Raw genomic sequence first — 24,378 nt, forward strand, 5'->3', positions numbered from 1 at the left:
CCTGGAGCCTGAAGATAACAAACATCACTCTTTTTCCTCCAGTAAAAATACAGTCTCCAGACATTGCTGGCTATGTTCCAAAAGTTTATTTTTAAATATTAAAGTTACAGTGTATTTTTCTATATTTATAATAAATAAGGTTCTCATGCAAGCAGGACACAAAAGCTGACTCAAATCCATGTTACCTAGAATGTGATACCATAAAGCACCCCTGCATCTACAACTAAGTACCATGAATAATACTGTTTCTATAGTAAAATGCAGTTCTATATTGGGATGGCAGGAACCCATCTAGCGGAACTCCACGGGCAGAAAGGATAGTGACATGTCAACACTCACCACACTCCAAGCTCAATCATATCCACAGAAATCTCTAAACTAGATCAATCCCTCTCCAGGTATTCTGCATTGGAGGATGAAAGCCTGCTGTATCACACAAGACAAGGGCTCACATCCCCACTTCGTATCCATACTCTCATATCTTTTTTTATTTTTATTATTTTTATTTTTTATTTTTATTTGGCTGCGTTGGGTCTTCATTGCTATGCACGGGCTTTTTTTTTTTTTTTTCCTAGTTGTGGCGAGTCGGGGCTACTCTTGGTTGCAGTGTGCGGGCTTCTCATTGTGGTGGCTTCTCTTGTTGCAGAGCAGACTCTAGGCACGCGGGCTTCAGCAGTTGTGGCACACGGGCTCAGTAGTTGCGGCTCGTGGCTCTAGAGTGCAGGCTCAGTAGTTGTGGCACATGGGCTTCATTGCTCCGTAGCATGTGGGATCTTCCCGGACCAGGGCTCGAACCCGTGTCCCCTGCATTGGCAGGCAGATTCTTAACCACTGCGCCACCAGGGAAGTCCCTCATATCTTTCTTAAAACAACTATTACGGGGCTTCCCTTGTGGCGCAGTGGTTGAGAGTCCGCCTGCCGATGCAGGGGACACAGCTTCGTGCCCCGGTCCGGGAAGATCCCACATGCCGCGGAGCTGCTGGGCCCGTGAGCCATGGCCGCTGAGCCTGCGCTCCGCAGCGGGAGAGGCCACAGCAGTGAGAGGCCCACATACCGCAAAAAAAAAAAAAAAAAAAAAAAACAACTATTACCACAGAGAAGACAATAAAATGCTCATCAAATACAAAAGAGCATGGTCACAGTGCTTGTACTGGAACAGGAGGATGCCAATATTGCAACATTCAAGTTTTAAAAAAGAACTGTTAATCACTAATAAAATATCTAGTCTACTATATAAAATCTAAGTGCTAATAACTTTTTCTACCCCAAGTCAAAAAGCTTGGTTGGTTTCATCAGTTCCGAGGAAAGGCCTCCAGAGAGTAAGGAGGGAAGAGATTCTTGGTGGGATGGGGTATGCATCATCTCTTTGTCTATGCTAGAGGGTGTGGTGGCTATTAATAGGCCAAAGGATAGGAGGATGCTCCAAGTGGACTCAGTACTGATAGGGGAAGAGAAAATCATCTGAGAGTCATTTTTTCCAAAGTAAGTCTCTAGTTCCCATATTACCCATTTTAGAAAGAAATGAAAAGGGGAAGAGGGCATAAAAATGCCTTCCAGAAACCTGGTATGCTCTGCTAAAGTAAAGAGAGCAGGCAAAGAAAGCAATCTGCTTTGTAAAGTTCTGTTTTTCTCTTTTCCTTGCTATTAGTGTCTCCTGAACCACTTTCATGACCTTCCTTGGTTTTTAGACTAGACGTTTTCCACAGTTTTCTCCAGACGTCTTGTCATGAAATTCCATAAGACCCAATCCCTAGCCCTTGATTTTCTGTCTTTCTCTTTCACTCACATGATCACACAATGAAAAAATGAGAAAATAGTGGAATCTCATCTTATATAAGGTTTAAGTTCTAAAGTCACCAAGTAAGATGGAAACTATGCATAGCCAAAATCCCTTAAATCACCAATGCAGTCCAACCTGGCTAGTCTTTCCTCTTGATTACTTTTTTTTGTCCTCAGTTAAGTACTAGATAAAGTGGCTGGCTTGTTGTTTAGGGACCACACAGATTGAAAATCTGTATTGTATCTTTAAGGATTAAAATCACTCTAAACACAGTAAGATGCTCATGGGAGGCACATGACAGGCACATGAGAGGAGAGGCAAAGAAGAGAGGATTCAAATCTTCCCTCTCACACTCATTCCAGGCACAGACTAAGGGAGTAGAATTGTGGACAGAATCATTCTGTATTTAGAATTTAATTCTCTTTCTTCTTGCCAAATGGTTAGAGATGAATCTGTATATACTAAGTATGTATATGTGAGCCCACTGTACCCCCACAAACAAGATAATGTATTACGTTCAAGTATTCACTCATTTTCACTAAAAGAATGTGATCTGTAACAATGTCTATTTTTATTTTATTTTTATTTTTTTTAATATTTCCTTGGCCGCGCAGCACGGCATGTGGATTTTAGCTCCCTGACCAGGGACAGAACCCGTGACCCCTGCACTGGAAGTGCTGAATCATAACCACTGGACTACCAGCAAACTCCCATCAATATCTGTCTTTAAATATGCTTAACATCACAGAATGTTAAAGCCGGAAGGAAGAAATGAAGATAAGATTTGGACCCTGGCCTCAAAGGGCTTAGTCAAGGAGGGAAGATAAAACATGCATGGAATTAACTATAATAAAAGGAAGACTGTGACCCAAGTACAAAATGCTGTGGAATTTTAGACAAGGCTGGGCCTTAAACTAACCAGTAAATGGAAGAGAAGCTATCCAGGCAAGGGAAATGGCAAATCACTCAGTAACTCATTAACTATTCTTCAGGGAATTCCCTGGTGGTGCAGTGGTTAAGAATCTGCTTGACAATGCAGGGGACATGGGTTTTATCCCTGGTCCAGGCAGATCCCACATGCCGTGGAGCAACCAAGGCCATGCACCACAACTACTGAGCCTGAGCCCTAGAGCCCACACACCTCAACTACTGAGCCTGCACACCACAACTACTGAAGCCCGTGTGCCCTAGAGCTTGCACGCTGCAACTACTGAGCCCACATGCTGCAACTACTGAAGCCCACGTGCCTAGGGCCCATGCTCTGCAACAAGAGAAGCCTCTGCAATGAGAAGCCCACGCACTGCAATGAAGAGTAGCCCCCACTTGCTACAACTAGAGAAAGCCCGTGCACAGCAACGAAGACCCAATGTAGCCAAAAAATAAATAAAATTAAAAAAGAAAAAAGAAAAAAATCATGGTAAAGTCTCCAAACAAAACAAAACAAAAAACTATTCTTTATGCTCTCCGAATAATTCTTCTTCTTTAAAAAGGATTATTCACTTGCTGGTTTTATGTTTTGTGCTCTTTTAAAAAATAAATTTATTTATTTATTTATTTTTGGCTGCATTGGGTCTTTGTTGCTGCGTGTGGGCTTTCTCTAGTTGCGGCGAGCGGGGGCTACTCTTCGTTGTGGTGTGCGGGCTTCTCATTGTGGTGGCTTCTCTTGTTGTGGAGCATGGGCTCTAGGCGCACAGGATTCAGTAGTTGTGGCACACGGGCTCAGCAGTTGTGGCTCACGGGCTCTAGAGCACAGGCTCAGTAGTTGTGGTGCATGGACATGCTCCGTGGCATGTGGGATCCTCCAAGACCAGGGCTCAAACCCGTGTCCCCTGCATTGGCAGGCAGATTCTTAACCACTGCGCCACCAGGGAAGTCCTGTTTTGTGCTCTTGAGTATGTATTGTTGACTGTAGCCAAGTATACTCATTGCATTTTACTCCTTCCTTAAAAAAAAAAATTCCTATAATGAGTCAGAGTTCTCTGTGAAGTAATTTTTTAAAAATGTTCTAGCAGGACTTTCTTTTTTGTCTACTGTTTCATCCTCCCTCATTTCCTGCCTGTTTGCAATATTGGTCCCAAATGCTAAGCACAACACTTTGTAAAGAAAATGGTCCAGGCTTTGTTCTCTTGAATTTTATCCTCTCTCTGGCTGGTTATCTGTTAACAAAACATGAGCTTAATACATTCTTACCACATTGAGGATGCTAAAGCAGGAGAGGACACTAAGGGAGTATAGCTGTGTGGAGAGTGCAGGCTCTGAAATCAGAGTCCAGGGTCTGAATTCTGTCTCTGCCACTTACTAGTTGTGAGACTTTGGAGAAACTGAGGCATCCTAGCTCTAAAGCTCAGTTTCTCCATCTGTAAAATGGGGAGAACAAGAGTTCTTACGTGACATACCTATTTAAAGATAAAATAAAATGATGCAGGAAATAGGGCTTCCCTGGTGGCGCAGTGGTTGAGAGTCCGCCTGCCGATGCAGGGGACACGGGTTCATGCCCCGGTCCGGGAAGATCCCACATGCCGCGGAGCAGCTGGGCCCGTGAGCCATGGCCGCTGAGCCTGCGCGTCCGGAGCCTGTGCTCCGCAACGGGAGAGGCCACAACAGTGAGAGGCCCGCGTACCGCAAAAAAGAAAAAAAAAAAAAAGAAGAAGCATCACTGCTATGGGGGGATACAGAGCCACTGAAAAATTCAAATGAGGGAGTTAGTCAAAAACACACTTTTAATATGTCATTAGGCAGGTGTGTAAAGGGTGAAGTTAAGGGGGTAATATTGAAGGCAGAGAGAACTGTAGGAAAAAAGTAAAAATAAAGACAAAAATCATCATTTATTGAGCTAAGCAGTTACCCATTAACTCCAATCCTCAAAATAACCGTGAATGCATGCCGCGGAGCGGCTGGGCCCGTGAGCCAAGGCCGCTGAGCCTGCGCGTCCAGAGCCTGTGCTCCACAGTGGGAGGGGCCACAGTGGTGAGAGGCCCGCATACTGCAAAAAAAATAAAAAATAAAAAAATAACCGTGAATGGTAGATGCCAAGACTCTTTGATTATAAATCACACCATTATTTTATGTATCACTAAAAAGGAAAATGTTGAAATGCTAATTAAACTGTGAAATGCCATTGACTGTAAGACAAATCTGGATTTGATATGTAAAGTTATAAATATTACCAAAAAAGGGAGTCTAAGAATCAATTAAATATGGTATCATCCTTGTCTTACAACTGAAGAAACTGAGGCACAAGGAGGTCTTTAGGAGGGATGCCTAAGTCACAAAGTTAGAATCTAGTAGAGCCAGAACCCATGAAGCCACTTCAGGCAGAATCCCACTCAAGGAACACAGGGCTCCTCCTGAGTCCACCCAGATGTTATCTCCCAAGGGAGCAAAGGCAAAGCTAAGTGACAGACTGATGTATGCCCTGAAACTAGTGGGTGTACACAGCTCATAACCTTGAAAGTTGAGGTCTAATTAGAATCTAGTTTTTAAAAATAGGCCTCTAGGGCTTCCCTGGTGGCGCAGTGGTTGAGAGTCCGCCTGCCTGCCGATGCAGGGGACACGGGTTCGTGCTCCGGTCCAGGAAGATCCCACATGCCGCGGAGTGGCTGGGCCCGTGAGCCATGGCCGCTGAGCCTGCGCTCCACAACGGGAGAGGCCACAACTGTGAGAGGCCCGCATACGGCAAAAAAAAAAAAAAAAAAAAAAAAAAGGCCTCTAGCTGTGTTATTCAGACATTATATCTGAAAAGTGCTTTGAAAATTAAAAAAATTTAAAAACCACACAAAATTTGGACAACCAATCAACTGCAACAATTAACCTACCAACTATATTTGAGTGCCCTGTACTGTTCAGATAACTAACAAACTATTACATATTGACACTATTCCAAGAGTTTAAAACCTATCGGAAACAATTAGGAATAAAAACTTTAAAGCAAGAGTAAGAAGACAAATAACTTGGAGACCTACAATACTGGAGTTCAGAGAAGACTTCATCAAATGTAAAACTTGAGCTGGGTGCTGAAATCTTGAAAGCTTGTTAGGGAGAAGATGAGGGTATTTCAGGGTGGAGACAAGGCATAGGCAAAGGCAAAGAAGTGGGAATTGACAAGGTATGTATGAAAAACAGAGGAAGACTGTCTGATTGGCCTGAGGGGTCTCCGTTCCAAAGCAGAGACAGCCTGAGGGACAAGAGGATCCACAATCCAGAGATCCTTTGAGGTCAGAAGGAAGAATGTAGACTGAAGGGAAAATGGGAGAAATGTTTTCTATGGAAGATTAGACTGAGTGAAAAAGGTTGGGAGAAATACTGGATATAGCTGCTGTAGTTACCTAGAGCTGATATATTAGTTACCCAGGAAGGAAAAGGAAAGGAAAGGGGAAAGGAAAAGAGAAGGAAAGGCAGAGGTGGGACTGAAGCGGACCCTGAAAGAAGAACCAATACCATTTTGCGACCACTTGGAAATAGAAAGCAAAGTACACATCCGAGATTTCATGCCTTGAAGAAAGATGATATCGCTGACAGAATAAGGAAAGTTAAGAAGAGAAGACCACAGCTGAGTGGGTAAGTGGGTGAGGGGTAGGCAAGAGAGGAGGTGAGGAAAGTAGGAGAAAATGAGCGGTTTGGTGTACACTAAGTTGGAAGTGATGGCAGGTCATCCAGATGGAAAGGTGCTGTACACTCCCATAAACACAAGCCTTTAGCCTGGGTCAGAATGAGATGTAGATCTGTCGCCCATCTGTATCAAAGCAGACGAGTGCCCAAGGATGAATGTAAAAAGAGAAAGCCAGCAGGGTGCCAGGGACAGACCTGTGTGGAATGTGCCCATTTCTCTCATTCTGTAGGTAGGAAAAGAAGCAGCAGTCTTAAAGCCCAAGGGGGTCAGGCCCAGTCAGCAAGGAACCTTCCATTCCTTCCCTGAGGTTTCTAAACAACATTAACATGATTCTTCTAGGGTAAATTCAGATATATTGATTCTGAAAATCTAAAGGGATGCACTTTATAGTGACTGGGCAAAAAAACAGGAAGTGCTCAACTCCAGGCTTTGACAGGATGACTTCCCTTCAGTGCTATCAGGAGTTCAACTGCAGGCGGATGGGTCTGGGCATCCCTCTGCCCTAACCTGCTAAAAATGTCTCACGGTACAGACCTGGCTAACTTCAGAAACAGATGGAGCAACTTGTTCTCTACAGAATATGGACCTTAATTCTTGGGGTCATAAGCAGATAAGGCCACAAAGATTCATCAATGACCAAGATGTCAATGTAGCAAATTGTTTTCCCCAATCTAGATGGATGTGCTTTCAGACTCATAAATGTGTCCTGAGGTGTACTCTGGGCCATTACCACTACTGTGCACACACTCCCTTGGCCCTCCCACTTGTACTCCGGAGTTAATCACAGTTCCTAGGCTAAGGTGAAGGGATAATGTGTAGACAATCTACAACTTATCTAGCTTCAAGCTCAGACTTTGCCTCAGAGCAGGAGACAGCAATTTAAACTGTTTACTGTATAAAGCTTACATTAAGAGAGGGCTGTACTCTTTCTTTAGTGCACTGGACCTAGAAGACCCAGGGTGATAAAGAAGCTATATATGTATATGCACATGGTACAACATTTTTGAAAAGTTAGTCCCCACACTTACCTAGCTCCCCTCTCCAGAGGCAGTGATGACTTTTCCGCTCCTCTTTCCCCATCCCTACCTCATCTCCTATTATTCCCCCCGCTTTCTCACTTCCATTCGGCTATACCAGCCCCAAGGCCTTTGGACTTGTTCCATTTACCTGGAATGTTCTTCTCCAGGGAAGAATCTATCTCTCTCTTCTCTTACTTTCTTCTGGTTTTTGCTCAAATGCCATCTTATCAGGGATGCGTTTCCTAAGCACCCTATATAAAATATCAAGCCATACCTACCCACCCCTCAACCTGCTTTATTTTCTCTCCTGCACTTATTACCACCTAACATTTATTTTATTTTGTCTCCCTCTAGTAGGTATAAGATTCATGAAGAAAGGAATTTTTGATTAACTATTTCGCTGGTAGTAGATGGACAAATGAATTCAACAATGAATAACCAGTATGTGCCAAGTATTGTGCTAATATCTGGAAATACAGTAGTGAGCGAGACAGTCTGATCCTTACCTTAACAGTATCTGGAGGTGGCGGGGGGGGGGGGGTAAACAAACAAAAGAATGAAATAAATATTTACTATGTCCTAAGCACTTTCCATATATTTAATGCTCAAATCCACCATATAAGCTAGGTGCTATCACGATTTCCTGTCCACACATAAATTCCTAAGGCACAAGCCATATGGTTCTTAAGCGGCAGAGCCGGGAATCAAGCCGAGACATGCAGGCTCTGGAGTGTGTGCTCTTAAACAGGCAAATAAGCAAGAACAACACACTGTGTTAAATGTCACGGCAAAAGTAATTGAAGGTGCTCGGGTGGAAACAAGACAAGTACATCTATTTCAGTCTATGGGCAGTGAGGGGAATGCCAAGAAGTTTTCCTAAAACCTTTCCAGAACTGTCAGTCTGGAAATACAGGGGGATAGAGATTCAGTTTTGGTTGGACATAACTGAGTTTGAAGTGAAGTGAGTTCGGATGGTACTTTAGGAATCACTAGCAGAAAGATAACTGAAGTCATGGGATTGTGTGAGATTTCCTAAGAAAAGAGTGTCTAAAAGAAAAGAGAAGAGGGATCATTTAAGAGGTAAGAAGCTCAAAATGCCAGATGAAATGGCCAGAAAGGTAGATAAAACCTAAAACTAGAAACAAAGAATGCTTTAAGAATGAGGAAGTATCAAAACTGCTTGGTGAAAAGGGCACTGGGGAGTGTACATTGGACTTAGAAACAGAGGACAAGGTTCTCCACAGTCTGACCATTATCTACTTCTTCAAACTTCTCTCGGCCTAATCCCATACACACACCCTACTCTAACTCAGTGCTCTTCATCTAGGATAGCACTGCTCCCACCCCAGAGGGCATTTGGAAATGTATCAGGCAGAGGACCTACTAGCATTTAGTAGAGGGGGTCAGGGATATCCACAGTTCAATGAACAACTGCACTGCCCAAAATGCCACTAATGCCTCAGCTGGCAGACCCTTTGTCTAGCGGCAGTTTATGCAAAGTTCCCAATCTTCGGTGGCCTTCACCCCTAATGTTCCCATTCCTCCCTACCCCCTGCCATACCTTTAGCCTTTGTTCCTACTGTGTGGTTTCCTGGAATTCTGGTTTTGGAATCAGAAGTCAACAAATTCTGTAAATTTTTACATATCATATTTATTATAATATTCATGCATTTAAATTCTCAAATTCTGTAGTAGAGTGGAAAGAACATGTTTTGTGTTTTTTTTGGTTTGTTTGTTTGTTTAAGTTTTAGGCACTTTAAGCCTCAGCTTGCTGATCTGTTACACAGGGATGTTACTGTCTACTGTATTAAAGATGACTGGGCTTAAAGTACCTAGCACAATGCCCGGCACTTGGCAGCTGCCCAATCAACATTAATTTCCCTTTCTATGATTACCCTCCCCTTGAATGATTACAGTCCACCCATGGTATCTGTTGGGGGCTGATTCCAGGACCCTGCCACCAAATACTGAAACCCGTGAATGCTTAAGCCCCTTATATAAAACGGCACAGTATCTGCATATAACCTACGTACATCTTCCCATATACTTTCAATCATCTCTAGATTACTTATAATACTTAATACAATGTAAATGTTATATAAATAGTTACAAATACAATGTGAACGCTATATAAATAGTTGGCAGCATGGCAAATTCAAGTTTTGCTTTTTAGAACTTTCTGGAATATTTTTATCCCCCAAGTATTTTCAGTCTGCTGAATCTGCAGATGTGGAACCTTCAGATCCAGAGGGCTAACTGTATTCTACTCAGGAATTCATACAGACCTCACTGCTCTTCTCACTTGGCAGTGATCTTCTACCTCAAGTTGCTAATGGTTTTCTCCAGCTACCTGACTTGGGGCCGTCACACCTGCTGCCCAACATGCTCCATATCTAGGACCTAGGCTCTCAGGCAAAAGCTATAGATGGGCCACCATCTATCCTGCCCCTCCTCCATTTCAGAGACTTGCCCCAGAAACAGCTATTTCTTTAAAGTTCCATTCTTCTTTCTCTACCTCTGATTAAATATCATTAAATAAAAGAGCTCACGATTAGGCACTATGTTATTCTGTATAAATAATATATATACATTTTAGTTTTATGAAGTACAATATGCAGATATACTATATATATTTGACTAAATGCAGTGCTTGTGATCACTGCTATAAAAAGTAGTACAAAATGAGAGCTCCCTCATATAACAACATGCCTCCTAAAAAATTGCATTCAACTTAAGGCTCCTTCTCCAAAAATGTTGCTTTAGTCCAAGACCCAGGAATGTCTCTATGTGACCCATCTTTATAGTTGCACCATGAACCTCTTGAGGACAGAATATTTGTCTTTTCCATCTTTGTATCTCCATATCTAACACAGTGGCCTCCTCATTAATAAATGTTTGCTATTTGATAATCAGAGAAAAAAAGACAAAAACATTCTCAACAGACATCAGTACTTTACCAAGGTCAGAAAGCCATCAAGGTAAGGATAGGTAACTGGAAGCCTCTGTAAGGAGAGAGGAACCTGCCTCTCAGATATGGAAGCAATTTATTCTATTAGGGAATTTTAATTTTGTAAACCACCTTAAATTCATATGGGAAGCATATAAGACATAAATGCCAAGTATTTCATTAGAGAAACTGAAAAGCTGCTACATGAGATGCCTTTTCCTAAGATTCAATCATGTTTCCTTTTTACAAGTGTTCCTCGATTTTTCTGATACTAAAATTTCTAAGTTTCCACCTATAAATTGATACTGAAGCATACGTCGGATTTGTTTTGCCTCTAAGAAAATAAATGAAAACAAAACAAAACAAAACTGTGGTAGTCATTAGTAATATTCAAAACTATTTCAGGTTTTCCCCCATCTTGGGCACACTGTAGGACTGCACTTTCCTAGGCCTTTAAGTGAGAGCATGTGACTTGCTTTTGGCCAATGAAATGTGAGTGCAATGGATGCGTCACTTTAAGAGCCAACACACTTTAAGCGCCCAGGTGGAAAAGTACACGTTGATGAAGATTTCCATCAGCCTGGACCCCCGAGTGACTATAGTTAGCAGACACACACCACGGCCACACAGCCTGAGTGAGAAATTAACCTTTCTGCTACTGAAAATTTGGAGTTATGTTATTACCTAGTCTACCTAGATTGATACAAACACCAAGTCTGGCAAAGGGTTTTCAATTGGGGATCAAGAAATTCTGTTTTTTATCTCAGAGCAGGCCAATCCTCTTTTGCATCATAAATAATAATAGCAAGAAGTGAATCTCAATCCCAGCCTTTTAGGGCACCTACACATCAGCAATCCAGGTGATACACAATTTGTTTTATCTGCAACACAACCAAGTAACATCATTGGTAATAAGCTTTGCTATCACTACAGTCTTGACAAACACTAGGTTTTATTGAAAAGGCCGGATAACAAACAGCTCTAAAGGTCAAATTTTGCTGTTCTGTGTACAGTATCATCCTAATACCCTAAACCAGTAATAAGGAACGATTAAACAAACCAAAAAGGTTCTCTGTAATTTCAAGTGGCAATCAATGAGACTGTACATTGAAGCAGTGCAAAGTTCAAGCGCAAAGGAAAGTGAGAGTGTATACTGTAGCAGATATTACGTATAGTTTGGAGCAGTCTGAGCTTTTCTTTCCTTTTTTTAAAACAAAGTATAGCAATGTTAGAAATTTAAGAAATCATTATTGCTAATCTCTGAGCTGTCCTGAGGGAATAAGATACTGGCCTCTGAAAAATATTCTGCTACAAAATTCTTCTCAAGTCTCAGCAGAGAAGGGCTTGGAATGCGATGGGACAAAAGGCAGGCCTCGGCTCCCCTCCACTTTCTCGGGAGCATTCAGAGAGAAACACAGGTAGCCAGAGACGGTTAGACATGCCAACTATCACCTTTCACAAGAACTAAAACTCAAACAGAATGTCTTGTTCTTTTAGGCCCAAACAGCTCCTCCCTCCTCACTAAAAACACACAAAACGTGTGTCCTTTACTCTTCCTCCATTCTCTGAAACAGAAATCAGGGTATCTGCTTCAAACATCACTGGGGTGTGGAGGGCATTAATGAGCTTTCTTATCACAACCTCTGTTCCCAGAAGGGACACTTAACAAGCACCATCATTTATTTATGATCCTTTCATCTTAGGTCTCAACAGTTCATTTCGATTTTGAGCCCTCAGCATTTTCCCATTTCAGCAGCTTATACTTAGCAGAGATTTAAATTCCATACTACAGGGTTTCTTGGGCTCAGACCTGCCCCAAAGCATACGTTCCAAATTTCCTGAGACAGCCCATTGCAGATTGAAATCTATAAAAAGGCTGGATGAATTCCCTTGACACAGGCACTAAACCATGACTCTGATGACCAAATCTTGAAAGCCCAATTGAGTTCCAAATCCAGCTTTGCTGTTGAGGCACTGGTAGAACAGAATGTTAGGCTACTCACGTGACTGTCTTTGAACAAAACTCAATTCACCAAAATCAACACCAATACCCACCTCAGCCATGAAATTGAGCTGTGTTTGGGGGATTTCTGAAAACAGAAGGGAACCAACTGCCCCAGGCAAGATAAGCTCCAAATGGCACAGTCTGGAGAGCTGAGGACTATGCCAGAGCCTATGAAATCAAACTTTATTCCAACCTGCAGCATTTTAAATCATGAAGAAGCTTATGAGGCTAGAGACGTGAGAACTCTTTAGTGACACTCACCTGTAGACAGCTCACTCAGTAAAAGGGGCCATGCTAGATCCAGGGAGGGAGACAAGGGCAAACACAAAGAAAAGAACAGTCTAGTCAAGTAGGGAAACCATACAAACTCACATAAACTAAGGTACATAAGGTCAGAAATAGCACTACATATTGTCCACAGAGATGATGACAGGCCAGGGTAACCAGGACAAGCTTTAGGGTGGTAGGATTTGAGCTGAGCTTGAATGACAGACTGGATTACAAAGAGATGTTGAAAGGCAATTCAGGCAGAGGCTCTGAAGCACGAATTACAAAGAGATGAAGACTGGTCCACTCTGGCTAGAGCAGAAGGTATCTGGCTAGAAATAATGGTTAAGTGAGGACAAGACAGAATAGGGACAAACTGTGAACAGCCTTGAATGCCTGGCCAGGGGGTCAAAGCTTGATAATGGGGGACCAAAAGAGGTCTGTGATCAAGGGACCTAGTCTAAAGGGTGCTTTGGAAAATGAATCTAATTCCAGTGTGCAGGATCAACAAGAATGAAGAGAAAACAAGGTTAGAAAACCCAACAGACACAACTGAAATCAAGAGACACCATAAATGAAGACAGTGGCTCTCCTTGACTCATAATTGAAACTAGGATTATAAAATTTATATATATATAAAGGACATTACTGGGTCAAATGGGGAAAATTAAATATGAACTATATATTGGATAACAGTATATATTAATGTTAAATTTCCTGAATGTTATGTTGTGGTTAATAATTAATTATGCTGTAATTAAGTATATTAGAGAATTATGCACAACATATTATATAAGACAATGTCTTTGTTCTTAGGAGAGGTCTGCTGAAGTATTTAGGGCTGAAAAGTTATGATGTCTGCAACTAACTCTCAAATGGTTCAGGAAAAAAGTATGTATCTAGAGAGATATAAAAGCAAGTGTGACCAATGTCAATAACTAGTGAATCTAAACACAAGATATAAGAAGGACTCTATGGAAAGAAGCACAGGTTTTAGTGACTGACTGGCTGTTGGGGGCAAGGAAGAAGGAGGAAAGGTTTTGCGTGTACATGACACAGAATACTGGTAGCACCACCGGAAAACGGAAGCTAAGGGAAGAAACAGTTTTCAGGAGACATGTGCTGAATCTGGCTACGGATAAGAAGTGGCAAGAAGAAACAAGATACTAGAATGAAATGAGAAAGAAATGTCTTCGAGCAGTTGGGAAAAATAAGACTCAGGCCACACATCAGGACTAGAAATACCAATTCACGAACTACCTAAGTGGATAATAGTTTAAGTATGAGAAACAGATGAGATCTAAGATAGAAGCAGGACAGGGAAAAGAGTGAAGTGAGAGATGACTGACATCATAATTTACTGGTAGAAGGTGGGAAGAGAATAAGAGAACCAGGAGGGTTCTATGTGACAGAAACAAAGGTAGGAAAAGGATTAAGGCAGTGCTTCATGGAATGATCAACGGCATCAAATACTGCAGAAACACTAAAGAAGGTGAAGATTGGCAAATAGAATTAGGAAATAATCAGTGAATTTGGGGTAGAAGTGAAAGCCAGGCTATAGGCTCCAGAAAAGGAACAGACGAAGTAGAAATGCAAGACTGGGTATAAATCACTCACACATGAGGAGGTTTACCTTAAATGAAATGGAAATGAAACGACAGTTAAAAGGAGCACTAGAAGCATGGGGAGAGCTGTATTCTGTAAGAGATTGGGACAATCTGGCGAAATTTGTAGTTATAGGAGAAGGAGCAAATAAAGACACCTCGGAGACGAGTTGAAGAACCGAGATTATGCTGCATATTAGGGAGAGATAGGAAGAGGACTTAGTTCTAGAAATGGAATGGAATAAACCTTCCTTTAAGACAGGAAGAAAGGGTGAGTGAAGAGGTGAAGAGAGCAGCGGTAATAAAAAGAGGACATTGACAAAAATAATTTAGAAGCTGAGAAAGAAATCTCAAGATTAGAAAAAAATTGCCAGGGCAGCAGGAATTGAGTCATTTCTGGACCTTACACAGGCCTGCTACTCCAGCCACAACTGCTTAGGGGAATGAGGCAGCTATCCATGACAACCCAACGCAGAGTGTAACCGCCTGATGGGAATTCCTGACTTAAGGTGGAGACTAATTAAGAAGGACTGCGTTCAAGGTGACATTCCTCCTGTATCATGACTGGTCCTTTGCCTATATGAGTAAAAGACCATTTTCTACTATCAATAGAAGATATGCCTGAATTAGCAACTGCTCTACATGAGGGCAAAGGTAAGCTTGAAATCCCACTGAAAGAAAGTCCGCTGTTGGAAGACACCTTTAGACATTCTACAGGCGAGTACAGTGAGATTTGGTCCTTGCATCATCACTTTTCAAAAACCTTAGGAGATATGGACAGCAATTTCCTGACGTCATAGAGCAACTAAAAATAAACAGTTCTATAAACTGTAAAAGAAATGTGCAGCAGCAGCAAAACACTTCATAGAACTCATCTGAAGATAAGACATATGAGAAAGAACAATATTTTTATGGCCTTTTATTTCCTTTAAAAGACACGTGCAATAAAATAGTTGGGACTGGAATTACTTTACTGCTTTAGCAGGTATCCTCACAAATATTTAAAGAACAATATTAGAATGATAAGGCAAAAAATCATGATTACCCCAGGAGATGGAGAAAAAGCTTTTGATACATTTTAACACCCTTTCATGACTAAAAACTCTTCGCAACTAGAAAAAGAAGAAACTTCCTTTAACTTGATAAAGAATATTTACCCAAAAACTTGCTATACTTCAAATACTATATATACAGCAAATACTGACAAGATGAAGACTTCGCTTTGAAATTATGAACAAAATGAGATGCCCACTATCACCACTTCTATTCAGCATTACACTGGAGTTCCTAGTCAGTAAAGCAAGGAACAGAAAGAAAGCTACAGGATTGAAAAGAAATGGGCAAAATGTTTACAGATAAAATATCAGAATTAGTAAGTGTTTAACACAATCTCTGAATTCAACATCAACTTGCAGAAATAAAGTGATGGATATATTATATAGCAACAATAAACAAAAAATGAATATTTAAAACATCATTACATAAAAAAACAGGTATCTAGGAATAAATTTAATAAAAGATATGTAAAACCTCTATGGGAAAAATTGTAAAAGTTCACTGAGAAACCTCAAAGAAGACCTGAAGAAATGGCTATACCATAACATGGATAAAACTTGATATTGTAAAAGTGTAAATTCTCCTGAAATGTTTTATAGATTCAATGCAATTCCAATCAAAATCCCAACAGGTGTGCGTGTGTGTGCATGTGCGCATGTGTAACTTACAAATTGACCCTAAATTGCACAGGACCAAGCTCAACTTCCCATAGGACCCGCAACTGCCTCCTCCAGGTGTATCATCCTATAGGCCCCCCAAGTTTTCAGGTGTTAGGCATCTGGCATCCTGAGACAACTTCTAGAGACAGCTGGCACCCAAATAACAGACTACCTGGTATCCAGGCAGTTTGTCTATCTCCTCACTGGTAAGTCTGCTCCTGCAGTTGTCTGATAAATACAGAGGGCAGGGCTTCCCTGGTGGTGCAGTGGTTGGGAGTCTGCCTGCCAATGCAGGGGACACGGGTTCAAGCCCTGGTATGGGAGGATCCCACGTGCCACAGAGCAACTAAGCCCATGCGCCACAACTACTGAAGCCCGCGTGCCTGGAGCCCGTGCTCCTCAACGGGAGAGGCCACCGTGATGAGAGGCCCGCACACTGTAACGAAGAGTAGCCCCTGCTCGCCTCAACTGGAGAAAGACCACGTGCAGCAATGAACACCCGATGCAGCCAAAAATAAAAAAAAAATTTAAATAAAAAAGAATATAGAGTTTCTTTTAAAAAAAAAAAAAGAAAGGGCATTGGGAGAAGGGGGCGGGAAGCCACTCTACCAGAGACAGGCCCTGACACACCTTGCCATGGTGACAATGGGAGGATGAGAAACCTGTGCCTCCTCTTCTCTTGCTTGGGAATTCCCAAGCAAAGCCTATCCCTTAATCCATGAGCTGAGAATGGCTTGGTAAGCAACAGGTGGCATCCCCAAAGGAATCCACTTTGAAACCAGGTGTTAACCCCAAGGTTAACACCTTGTATTTCACAATTTTAAAAAAATTGTTTTAAAATAATAATAGGGCCTATAGAAAGCATTCCTCTGTTCCCTCCATATTCTCAAGTCTCTTTAAGTCTTAACTTTTTTTCCCCACTAGTACAGAAGGAAACTAGAGCTATGGCTCTCCTTGACAGAAATTACCAGATAGCAGCACCTTTAACAACTGACAAGCCTAAAACCACTCTAATTGCCTGCAAAGAGGAGGTTGAGAGGTCTCTGAAGTTTCTAAAGTCCTTTCATATGAAAAGGGAGAGTAACCACCTCAAAAGTATCAGTCAGTCCCGGAAGTCTTGTGAGGCTATCAGAGAGCCCCAAGTCAAGTATCTATAAAAGGAATGGGGTTCTGTGATTCTCTTGCACCAAGCTGCTCAGGGAGCCACAGAGCCAAGCCACACGTTGAGAGAGAAAACTGTACTCCATTCCAACACCCATTGCATTAGCCCAGAAAATGCTATCTGAGAACCCTGGGAGAGTTAACTGAGACTGAAGATCCTACTGGAAAATGAAAGTGCTCTAGATGGCAATGATGGATCTAAAAATAACCTATCTCGTCATGATGAAAACAGATTAATAAAGGATCACGGCATAGCAATGGGTAGTAGTCTCCTAAACATCATTATCTCCCTCTAAGGGCCATGGATCATTGTGACAATAATCAGTGGAAGAAAAACCAGGACCAAGCAAACCTAAGATGCACCAACCTCCACCAATGAACAGCACTGGGTAGAGCATGTGCCCAGCTGGATAAAATAAATGTGGCAGCTCCTATCCCCTTGCTGGTTATCTCCCATATTTAATTTGGCACATGAGGACATAAGCCATGTCACAGTTATGGTAGCAACACAAAACTGAAAACGTGTACTTCGGACCACTTCAGTTCTGCCTGGCAGGCTTCCCTACAGAGTATCACCTGACCTCAAACTATGTTACTGATGTCTTAGTCACTATATTACTCTTTAGAAAAAGGGTACATTTTACTAGCTAAGTTCAAAACCATGATGTGTTTATTTCAAAGCTTCACTGTCACTGGACTATGCCTGAGAAACTCATTTCAAAATCAATACAAAACTATTTGTCTCACCATTGGCCTGGTAGCCATCATTGCCCTAAACCAAGAAGTCCATCTGTGAAAACATGAACCATAATATAGGCCCAGTAATTATCCTGTGTGTGTTAAAACTGGTAACAAATCTCAGCAAAATACTCCCAAAACTATTAAACTTATGTTATTAAGTTTAATAACTTAGGTTCTAGGACTATCCCTAGAGTAAAAAAACCAAAAGAAAGAACATGAAGGTGTACAGATGGCTAGAGATGTCCAAAGTTCTTAGTTTCCTAGTAACCCTGGTTTGGGAGAGAAGGTTACCTTATCCATATGGAAGATCAAATCCAATTCACAAACATTTTCGAAACACTTATCCAAAGTCTCCACAAAAACCTAGGAAACAAGGAGAAATAGATACACAAGTCACATCTTCATAAATGTCACATCTGAAAGTAAAGGGGGCAGTCAAGATACTATTTACCTTATGATAAATCTCAAACCCCCGCCCCCCCCCCAAAAAAAAAAACCCACCGCAAACCTCCCAGCACTAGCTGATCACCCTACTTATCCCAATTTGAAGGGGACAATTGAGGACAGGACAATCTTGTTTTCAGTATAGCAATACAACCAGCAGACACATGAGGCTTTCTTTCCCCCTTTATAAGATGCCAGCTGATATAAAAGAATAACGATCAATAAGAATCTGTTCCCCTTGTAACAGGACACAATTGGAAACATTGGTGGTTATATTATCAAGGCTTTGACTGGAATGTCATATTTGAGAATGATGTGCATGGAATCAGATATGACCTGAGAGCTTTAAGGAACTAAAGTTGACTTTATGAAGCCAATGTTAATAAAAATGTTTTGGAAAAAAAAAAGAATAACGAAGTAACAGCTACTTATAATACTATGTCCTTTCCCCAAGCCTCCACATATACATATAAAAACATTTTTCATTATCATGGTGCTAACATAGCTCTGTCCTGCTAACTTCAATGAACATTAACTTCAAAACACTTTTCCATGAATCAACTTAATTAACATGCTTACGATTTTAATTTACTTTAAATATAACATTTAAACAGAAAATTTATATACAAATTTATAATTTGTATATTATAAATACTTTATAATTTAGCTATAAGGGTATAGCTTAATGAATTTTCAGAATGAGCATATCATGTAACCACCATCCAAATATTGAAATGGAGCACTACCAGTTCCCTAGAAGCCCCCTTCATGCCCCCTCAGACCGTATCCTCTCCAAAGGTAACCACCATCCTGACTCCTACCATCACAGTTTAGTTTTGCCTGTCCTTGAATTTACATAGAAGGCGTCATACATCATGTACTCTTTTCGTTTGGCTTCTTTCACTCAACAATGTTTGTGAATTCTTCCATGTTGTTGCATGTCATAAAATCTTGTACATATTCACTGCTGTATAGTATTTCATTCTTGAATTTATTTATCCATTCTCCTATAGACATTTGAGTTTTTTGTTTTTGACTGGGTACAAATTGATATAAATGGAAACTATACTTCCAACCACTCTGGAAAACTATTTGACATTATTTACTAATACTCTGTGATCCAGCAATTCTACTCCTAGGTACATACTCAAAAGAAATGCATACAAATGTATGCCAAAAAACACATATAATAATTTCATAATAGCATTATTTATAACCCTATACATTTTTAACAATGACTGAAAATCCACTGTAAGGATAACATACATAAATATGGGTTTTCAGTCACTGTACTGGGCAGTGAGCCCTTAGAATCCGGCAACTCAAGTCCTTCAGTTTGAGGAAATTTCATCAAATAATTTTGTTGAGAATTTCCTCCCTTCCATATTCCTCATCTTTCTTTTTTTGGAGCTGTTTATATTAGGGTATTCGACCTCCCATTTTCTTATCTTTTCTGTCTCATTTTCCTCTCATGTTTTTAATTTTTAAGAGATCATTCTGCTCTGTGTTTCCTGTTTATGAGCCCATTTTTGTTTGTCTTCCTTTATTTCTCTGTGGCTTAGAGATAGGGGGCTGTTTGCTTTATTGTTAAAATGAGTTGAATTTTACTGTTGGTTTTAGTCTCCATTTTCCATGTCAGAGCCTTTCCTCAGATGTCTGATTATCCTTGTTTTTTATTCATAAGAATTAAAGGCTGATTGGAAGCTCTGTAATAATGGCTATTTGCTGGGAATCCTACCCTCCACCACGGCCCTGGGCTTTTAAATTTCATTTTCCTTAGATTGGTCAGATTTCCCAGAGGAATTTTACAATCTCCTGCCTAAAGAGTAAAAGACTAGCTGTCAGAAATTTGGGAGCTGAGTGGCAGGAAAAGGGTTGGAAAGTTAGTATACAACATTCACAAGGCATATGTTCACTTAATCCCCCCGACTTGTACCATCGACTATGTCTAGAATTGGAGAAAGGACTCAGGGATCTAACTGGTTCTCAGCTTTCCTTGACCACTCCACACCCACACCACAGTGAGACTCTGTACAGCTAGCTTTGTGCCTTTTGAGGGTTCCACAGTGTGTAGCAGGTTGGCTGTCAGCTTTCTCTACTGCTGGCCTGGGGTGTGACCTCCTTGGACCAGCCAAGTGAATACCAGGCATTCATACTCTTCCCTTCTTTCAAACAATTCCTTGCTACTGTCTTCTCTCCTGTTCTCTCTGTCCTTGTGGGTATGTATGTTCTTTTAAAATTCATGTTCTATAGTTTTAAAGGAAGAAAATGAACTTAGAAGTGTGGGAGCTCCCAAGAGGACTTTTTAAAACATGAAACTGACAAAATCTAAAATTCTTAAGAAAATAAAATGTGAAAGAATACCAAGAACATTTGGACAAACAATGATAATAAGAAATGACTGGTCTTACTAGGTATCAAAATTCATTGTAAAGCTTTGGTAATTAAAGGAGTGTAATACTAAGATAGAAATGAAAGTATGGATCAGTGGGACAGAATATAAAATACTGAAACATATACATGTTTATAAGAAAACAATTTTTTTTTCTGGATGGGATAAATCATTTTCATTACTATCAAAGGCATAAACACGAGTTGGAAATTTGTTAAAAGGTCAAAGTTCATTAAAAAAAAACCTACTGTAAATTAAGGTAATGTAGATTAAAATGATGTAGATTAAAATGCATCATCTGTCTCTTAAATAAAGTAATACTTCCCATAAAAAGCAAAGGTGGGCTTTTGCCTTAATGCTGAATAACGCTGGTTCTAGAATCCTGTGCAAGTCTGAGCAAAAATGCATTCTCTGAAAATTGTTTTCCACTTATTGTGAATGTCAATAGATCAAGTTCAAAGACAAGGCATGATTAAAAACTGCCATTGTCTTAAATTCTACAGGCTATGAATTTCAGATAAGTTTCACCAAAAAGTCACAGTTGACAAAACCAGTGAAGCACAGGGACACAGCACAGACACTTTGGGTTTTGAAGTTTGAGAAAATTGAAGTAGAAAGTTGATTTTGTGCGGAATACTTTTACATGCTCTAGGAAGACCCAGAATCACGACAGCTGTAGCAGTCTGTGAAAAAGTCACTATAGCCTGCTGTCACCAAGTTGCCTCCATATCTGTAGCTCCCATACCGGGTGCCAGCATTCATGTAGCCTCCAATGGTTGGCACCACCAAATCCTCTTCCTCTCCCTCTGTTGCAGATGTCCCCTCCTCTGCCCTGCCCTGGTAGGTCTGGGAGTAGAGGCACTTCATTTTGCATGGAGCCTCCCATGCCAAGAAAATACAATTTTTGATAAAGATGGGAAAATTGATGGGAAAAAGATGATCTAGACAATAAATAGTGTCAGGACAAATGGCTATCCTTTGGGGTAAAAAATATTGTACCTGGGCTTCCCTGGTAGTGCAGTGGTTGAAAGCCGACCTGCCGATTCAGGGGACACAGGTTCGTGTCCCGGTCCGGGAAGGTCCCACATGCCGCGGAGCAGCTGGGCCCATGAGCCATGGCCGCTGAGCCTGCGCGTCCGGAGCCTGTGCTCCACAACGGGAGAGGCCACAACAGTGAGAGGCCCGCGTACCGCAAAAAAAATATATATATATAGTACCTATCTCAATACAGATATATAAATACCTTAAAGATATTGAGCTAAATGTAAAAAAAACAAAAAAACTAACAAAGCAATGGCAGATCCATTTTATGCCATCTGGGTCTCTCTTGGAAATGATTTAGTCATTCTGTGGGATGCTTCTGGTTAGCTGACACTGTTCAAAGCAGCAAGTGGAAATGCTGCCTAGCACCAGGACACGTGAGGAGAAGCAGCCCATATTTCTCAGCAGCACTGTGCCAAGGGGCTGTTTTCATTAAAGAGGGTTAATGAAATTAAGATTGGTGTATTAGGGGCTTCCCTGGTGGCGCAGTGGTTGAGAGTCCGCCTGCCGATGCAGGGGACACGGGTTCGTGTCCTGGTCCGGGAAGATCCCACATGCCGCAGAGCGGCTGGGCCCATGAGCCATGGCCGCTGAGCCTGTGCGTCCAGAGCCTGTGCTCCGCAACAGGAGAGGCCACAGCAGTGAGAGGCCCACGTACCGCAAAAAAAAAAAAAAAAAGATTGGTGTATTAGTCTGCTTGGGCTGCCACAACAAAATACCACATGGTAGTAACTAAGTCTGTGTGGCTTAAACAACAGACATTTTCTCACAGTGTTGGAGGTTAGAAGTCCTAGATCAAGGTTTGGCAGGAGCAGTTTCTCCTCCTGGCTTGCAGACAGCTGCCTTCTCCCTGTGTCCTTGAATGGCCTCTCCTTGGTTTGTGCATGTGGAAAGAAAGAGATCTCTGGTGTCTCTTCCTCTTCATAATTATAAGAACACCAGCTGCATGAGATCAGAATCCCACCCTTAGGCCTAGTTTAACTTACTTCCTTAAAGGCCCCGTCTCCAAATACAGTCACATCGGGGGTTAAAGGCTTCAACATACAAATTTTGGGGGGACACAATTTAGTCCATAACAATTGGGTTCTCAGTAGGCTAGTGATCCAGAATAAGATGGAATAGCTCCAGAAAAGACATCCCCAGATAGAGATCAAAATGAACAGTCAGATGTATCTGTTTCTCCTAAAGCTTTCTCAAAACATCATTATTCAAGATCATAATCAAGGTCAAGAGAAAGGAAACAAAAGTCACATAATGTAGGAAGAAACCGCAGGAGCCAGAACATAATAAGCAAACAGCATGCTAATGCATGAAGGGACTGAAACGAAGGTGCTACAGACTCAGATGGCAAAATAACATGACATGAATCTAAAACTAAATTAAGAAACAAATCTGGGGAATAAAATGACAAGGAACATTCTTCTCACAAAGGAAAAGAGCAACTAAATTCATCTGCAAATGGTGAGAACAGACACAAATACAAAGAATGAAAGTCACCAAGAGGCAAAAGTCATTCAACATCTAAGTCTCATAAAAGGCATCACCTTAGTAGAAGCAAGGAATGGAAAAGGTCTTGATCCTACAAGGTTGGAAAGGGCAGACAAATTACAAGAAAAGGAAATGGTGTAAAAACAAAAACAAGAAGAAACAGCTGCAGCTACTGGAGATTCTGTTCTCAATGTTGCTGCCCTGTTGCCATCAAGAACACAAGTAACTCCTCAGGTAGCTACAGAGGCTCAAAGGGCAGCCCCACAAGCTAAACCTTTGGCAGAGATCAGAATAGCCACATTTAGCTATTATAACAGAGCAGCTGTGACTCCAATGAAATTCGCTGAACAGAAATAAAAAGGAAAACACTGGATATAGTTCAGCTGATGAAGAAAGTTACAAGACTCTGAAGCAACAGGAAGTACTATGTGGAAATCTAGATGCTCAGTATGAAAAGATCATAAACTCATACACAAAGAGGAGTAGGATTGGGTCTCACTCTTCAACGCGAGGAATGGATACAGGTTGAAAAAGATCACACATTTAAAGTATGGGAGGGACTTCCCTGGTGGTCCAGTGGTTACGACTCCATGCTTCCACTGTAGTGGGCATGGGTTTGATCCCTGGTTGGGGAACTAAGATCCCGCATGCTACAAGGCGCGGCCAAAAAAAAAAAAAGTATGGGACTTACAGAGTTCTTGTTCTGAAGTCAGGTCCTTGTGCACCAAACAGCTAGCATTCTAATTTGCATGGATGTCATGCTGACTTTAGTATATTGAAAAATGATTTTTACCACAAAAAAGAAATGATAATTTTGTGACATGATAAAAGATGTTAGCTTCATATGGTGGTAATCATTTTGCAATATATAAGTATATCAAGTCAATACACTATACATCTTAACTTTACACAATGTTATGTGTTATACATCAATTATACCTTGATAAAGCTGGGGGAAAAAAGAAAAACATCATTTTTTGTAACTATTAAATCAATGATACTGGTGTTAGTGTTGTAATCAGGTTAAATCTACTTCTATCAAACTTGATAGGCGGGGACTTCCCTGGTGGTGCAGTGGTTAAGAATCCAACTGCCAATGCCGGGGACATGGGTTTGATCCCTGGTCCGGGAAGATCCCACATGCCATGGAGCAACTAAGCCCTTG

At 41.2% G+C, this 24,378-nt stretch overlaps 1 protein-coding gene and 1 pseudogene across 2 annotated transcripts in view; one reads left to right on the forward strand and one right to left on the reverse strand.

Annotated features, from left to right (window-relative positions):
• The window catches only part of AP3S2 (adaptor related protein complex 3 subunit sigma 2), a 58,065-nt gene that overhangs the window by 11,818 nt on the left and 21,869 nt on the right, over positions 1–24,378 (reverse strand). Inside the window, exons 4-5 of one of the 2 annotated variants that reach the window (XM_067696728.1) lie at positions 18,140–18,211; positions 3,314–4,763 (exon numbers count right to left, since the gene is read on the reverse strand). In XM_067696728.1, coding sequence (XP_067552829.1) covers positions 4,629–4,763; positions 18,140–18,211 — 207 coding nt within the window. In that variant the 3' untranslated portion in view covers positions 3,314–4,628. Of the gene's footprint in view, positions 1–3,313; positions 4,764–18,139; positions 18,212–24,378 lie in introns of those variants that run through there. The other variant, XM_067696722.1, reaches the window with a different exon arrangement.
• On the forward strand, positions 19,061–23,302 carry LOC137207044 (arginine/serine-rich coiled-coil protein 2-like; annotated as a pseudogene).

The sequence above is a fragment of the Pseudorca crassidens genome, chromosome 1 (genome assembly GCF_039906515.1).
Source record: "Pseudorca crassidens isolate mPseCra1 chromosome 1, mPseCra1.hap1, whole genome shotgun sequence".
Lineage (NCBI taxonomy): Eukaryota > Metazoa > Chordata > Mammalia > Artiodactyla > Delphinidae > Pseudorca > Pseudorca crassidens.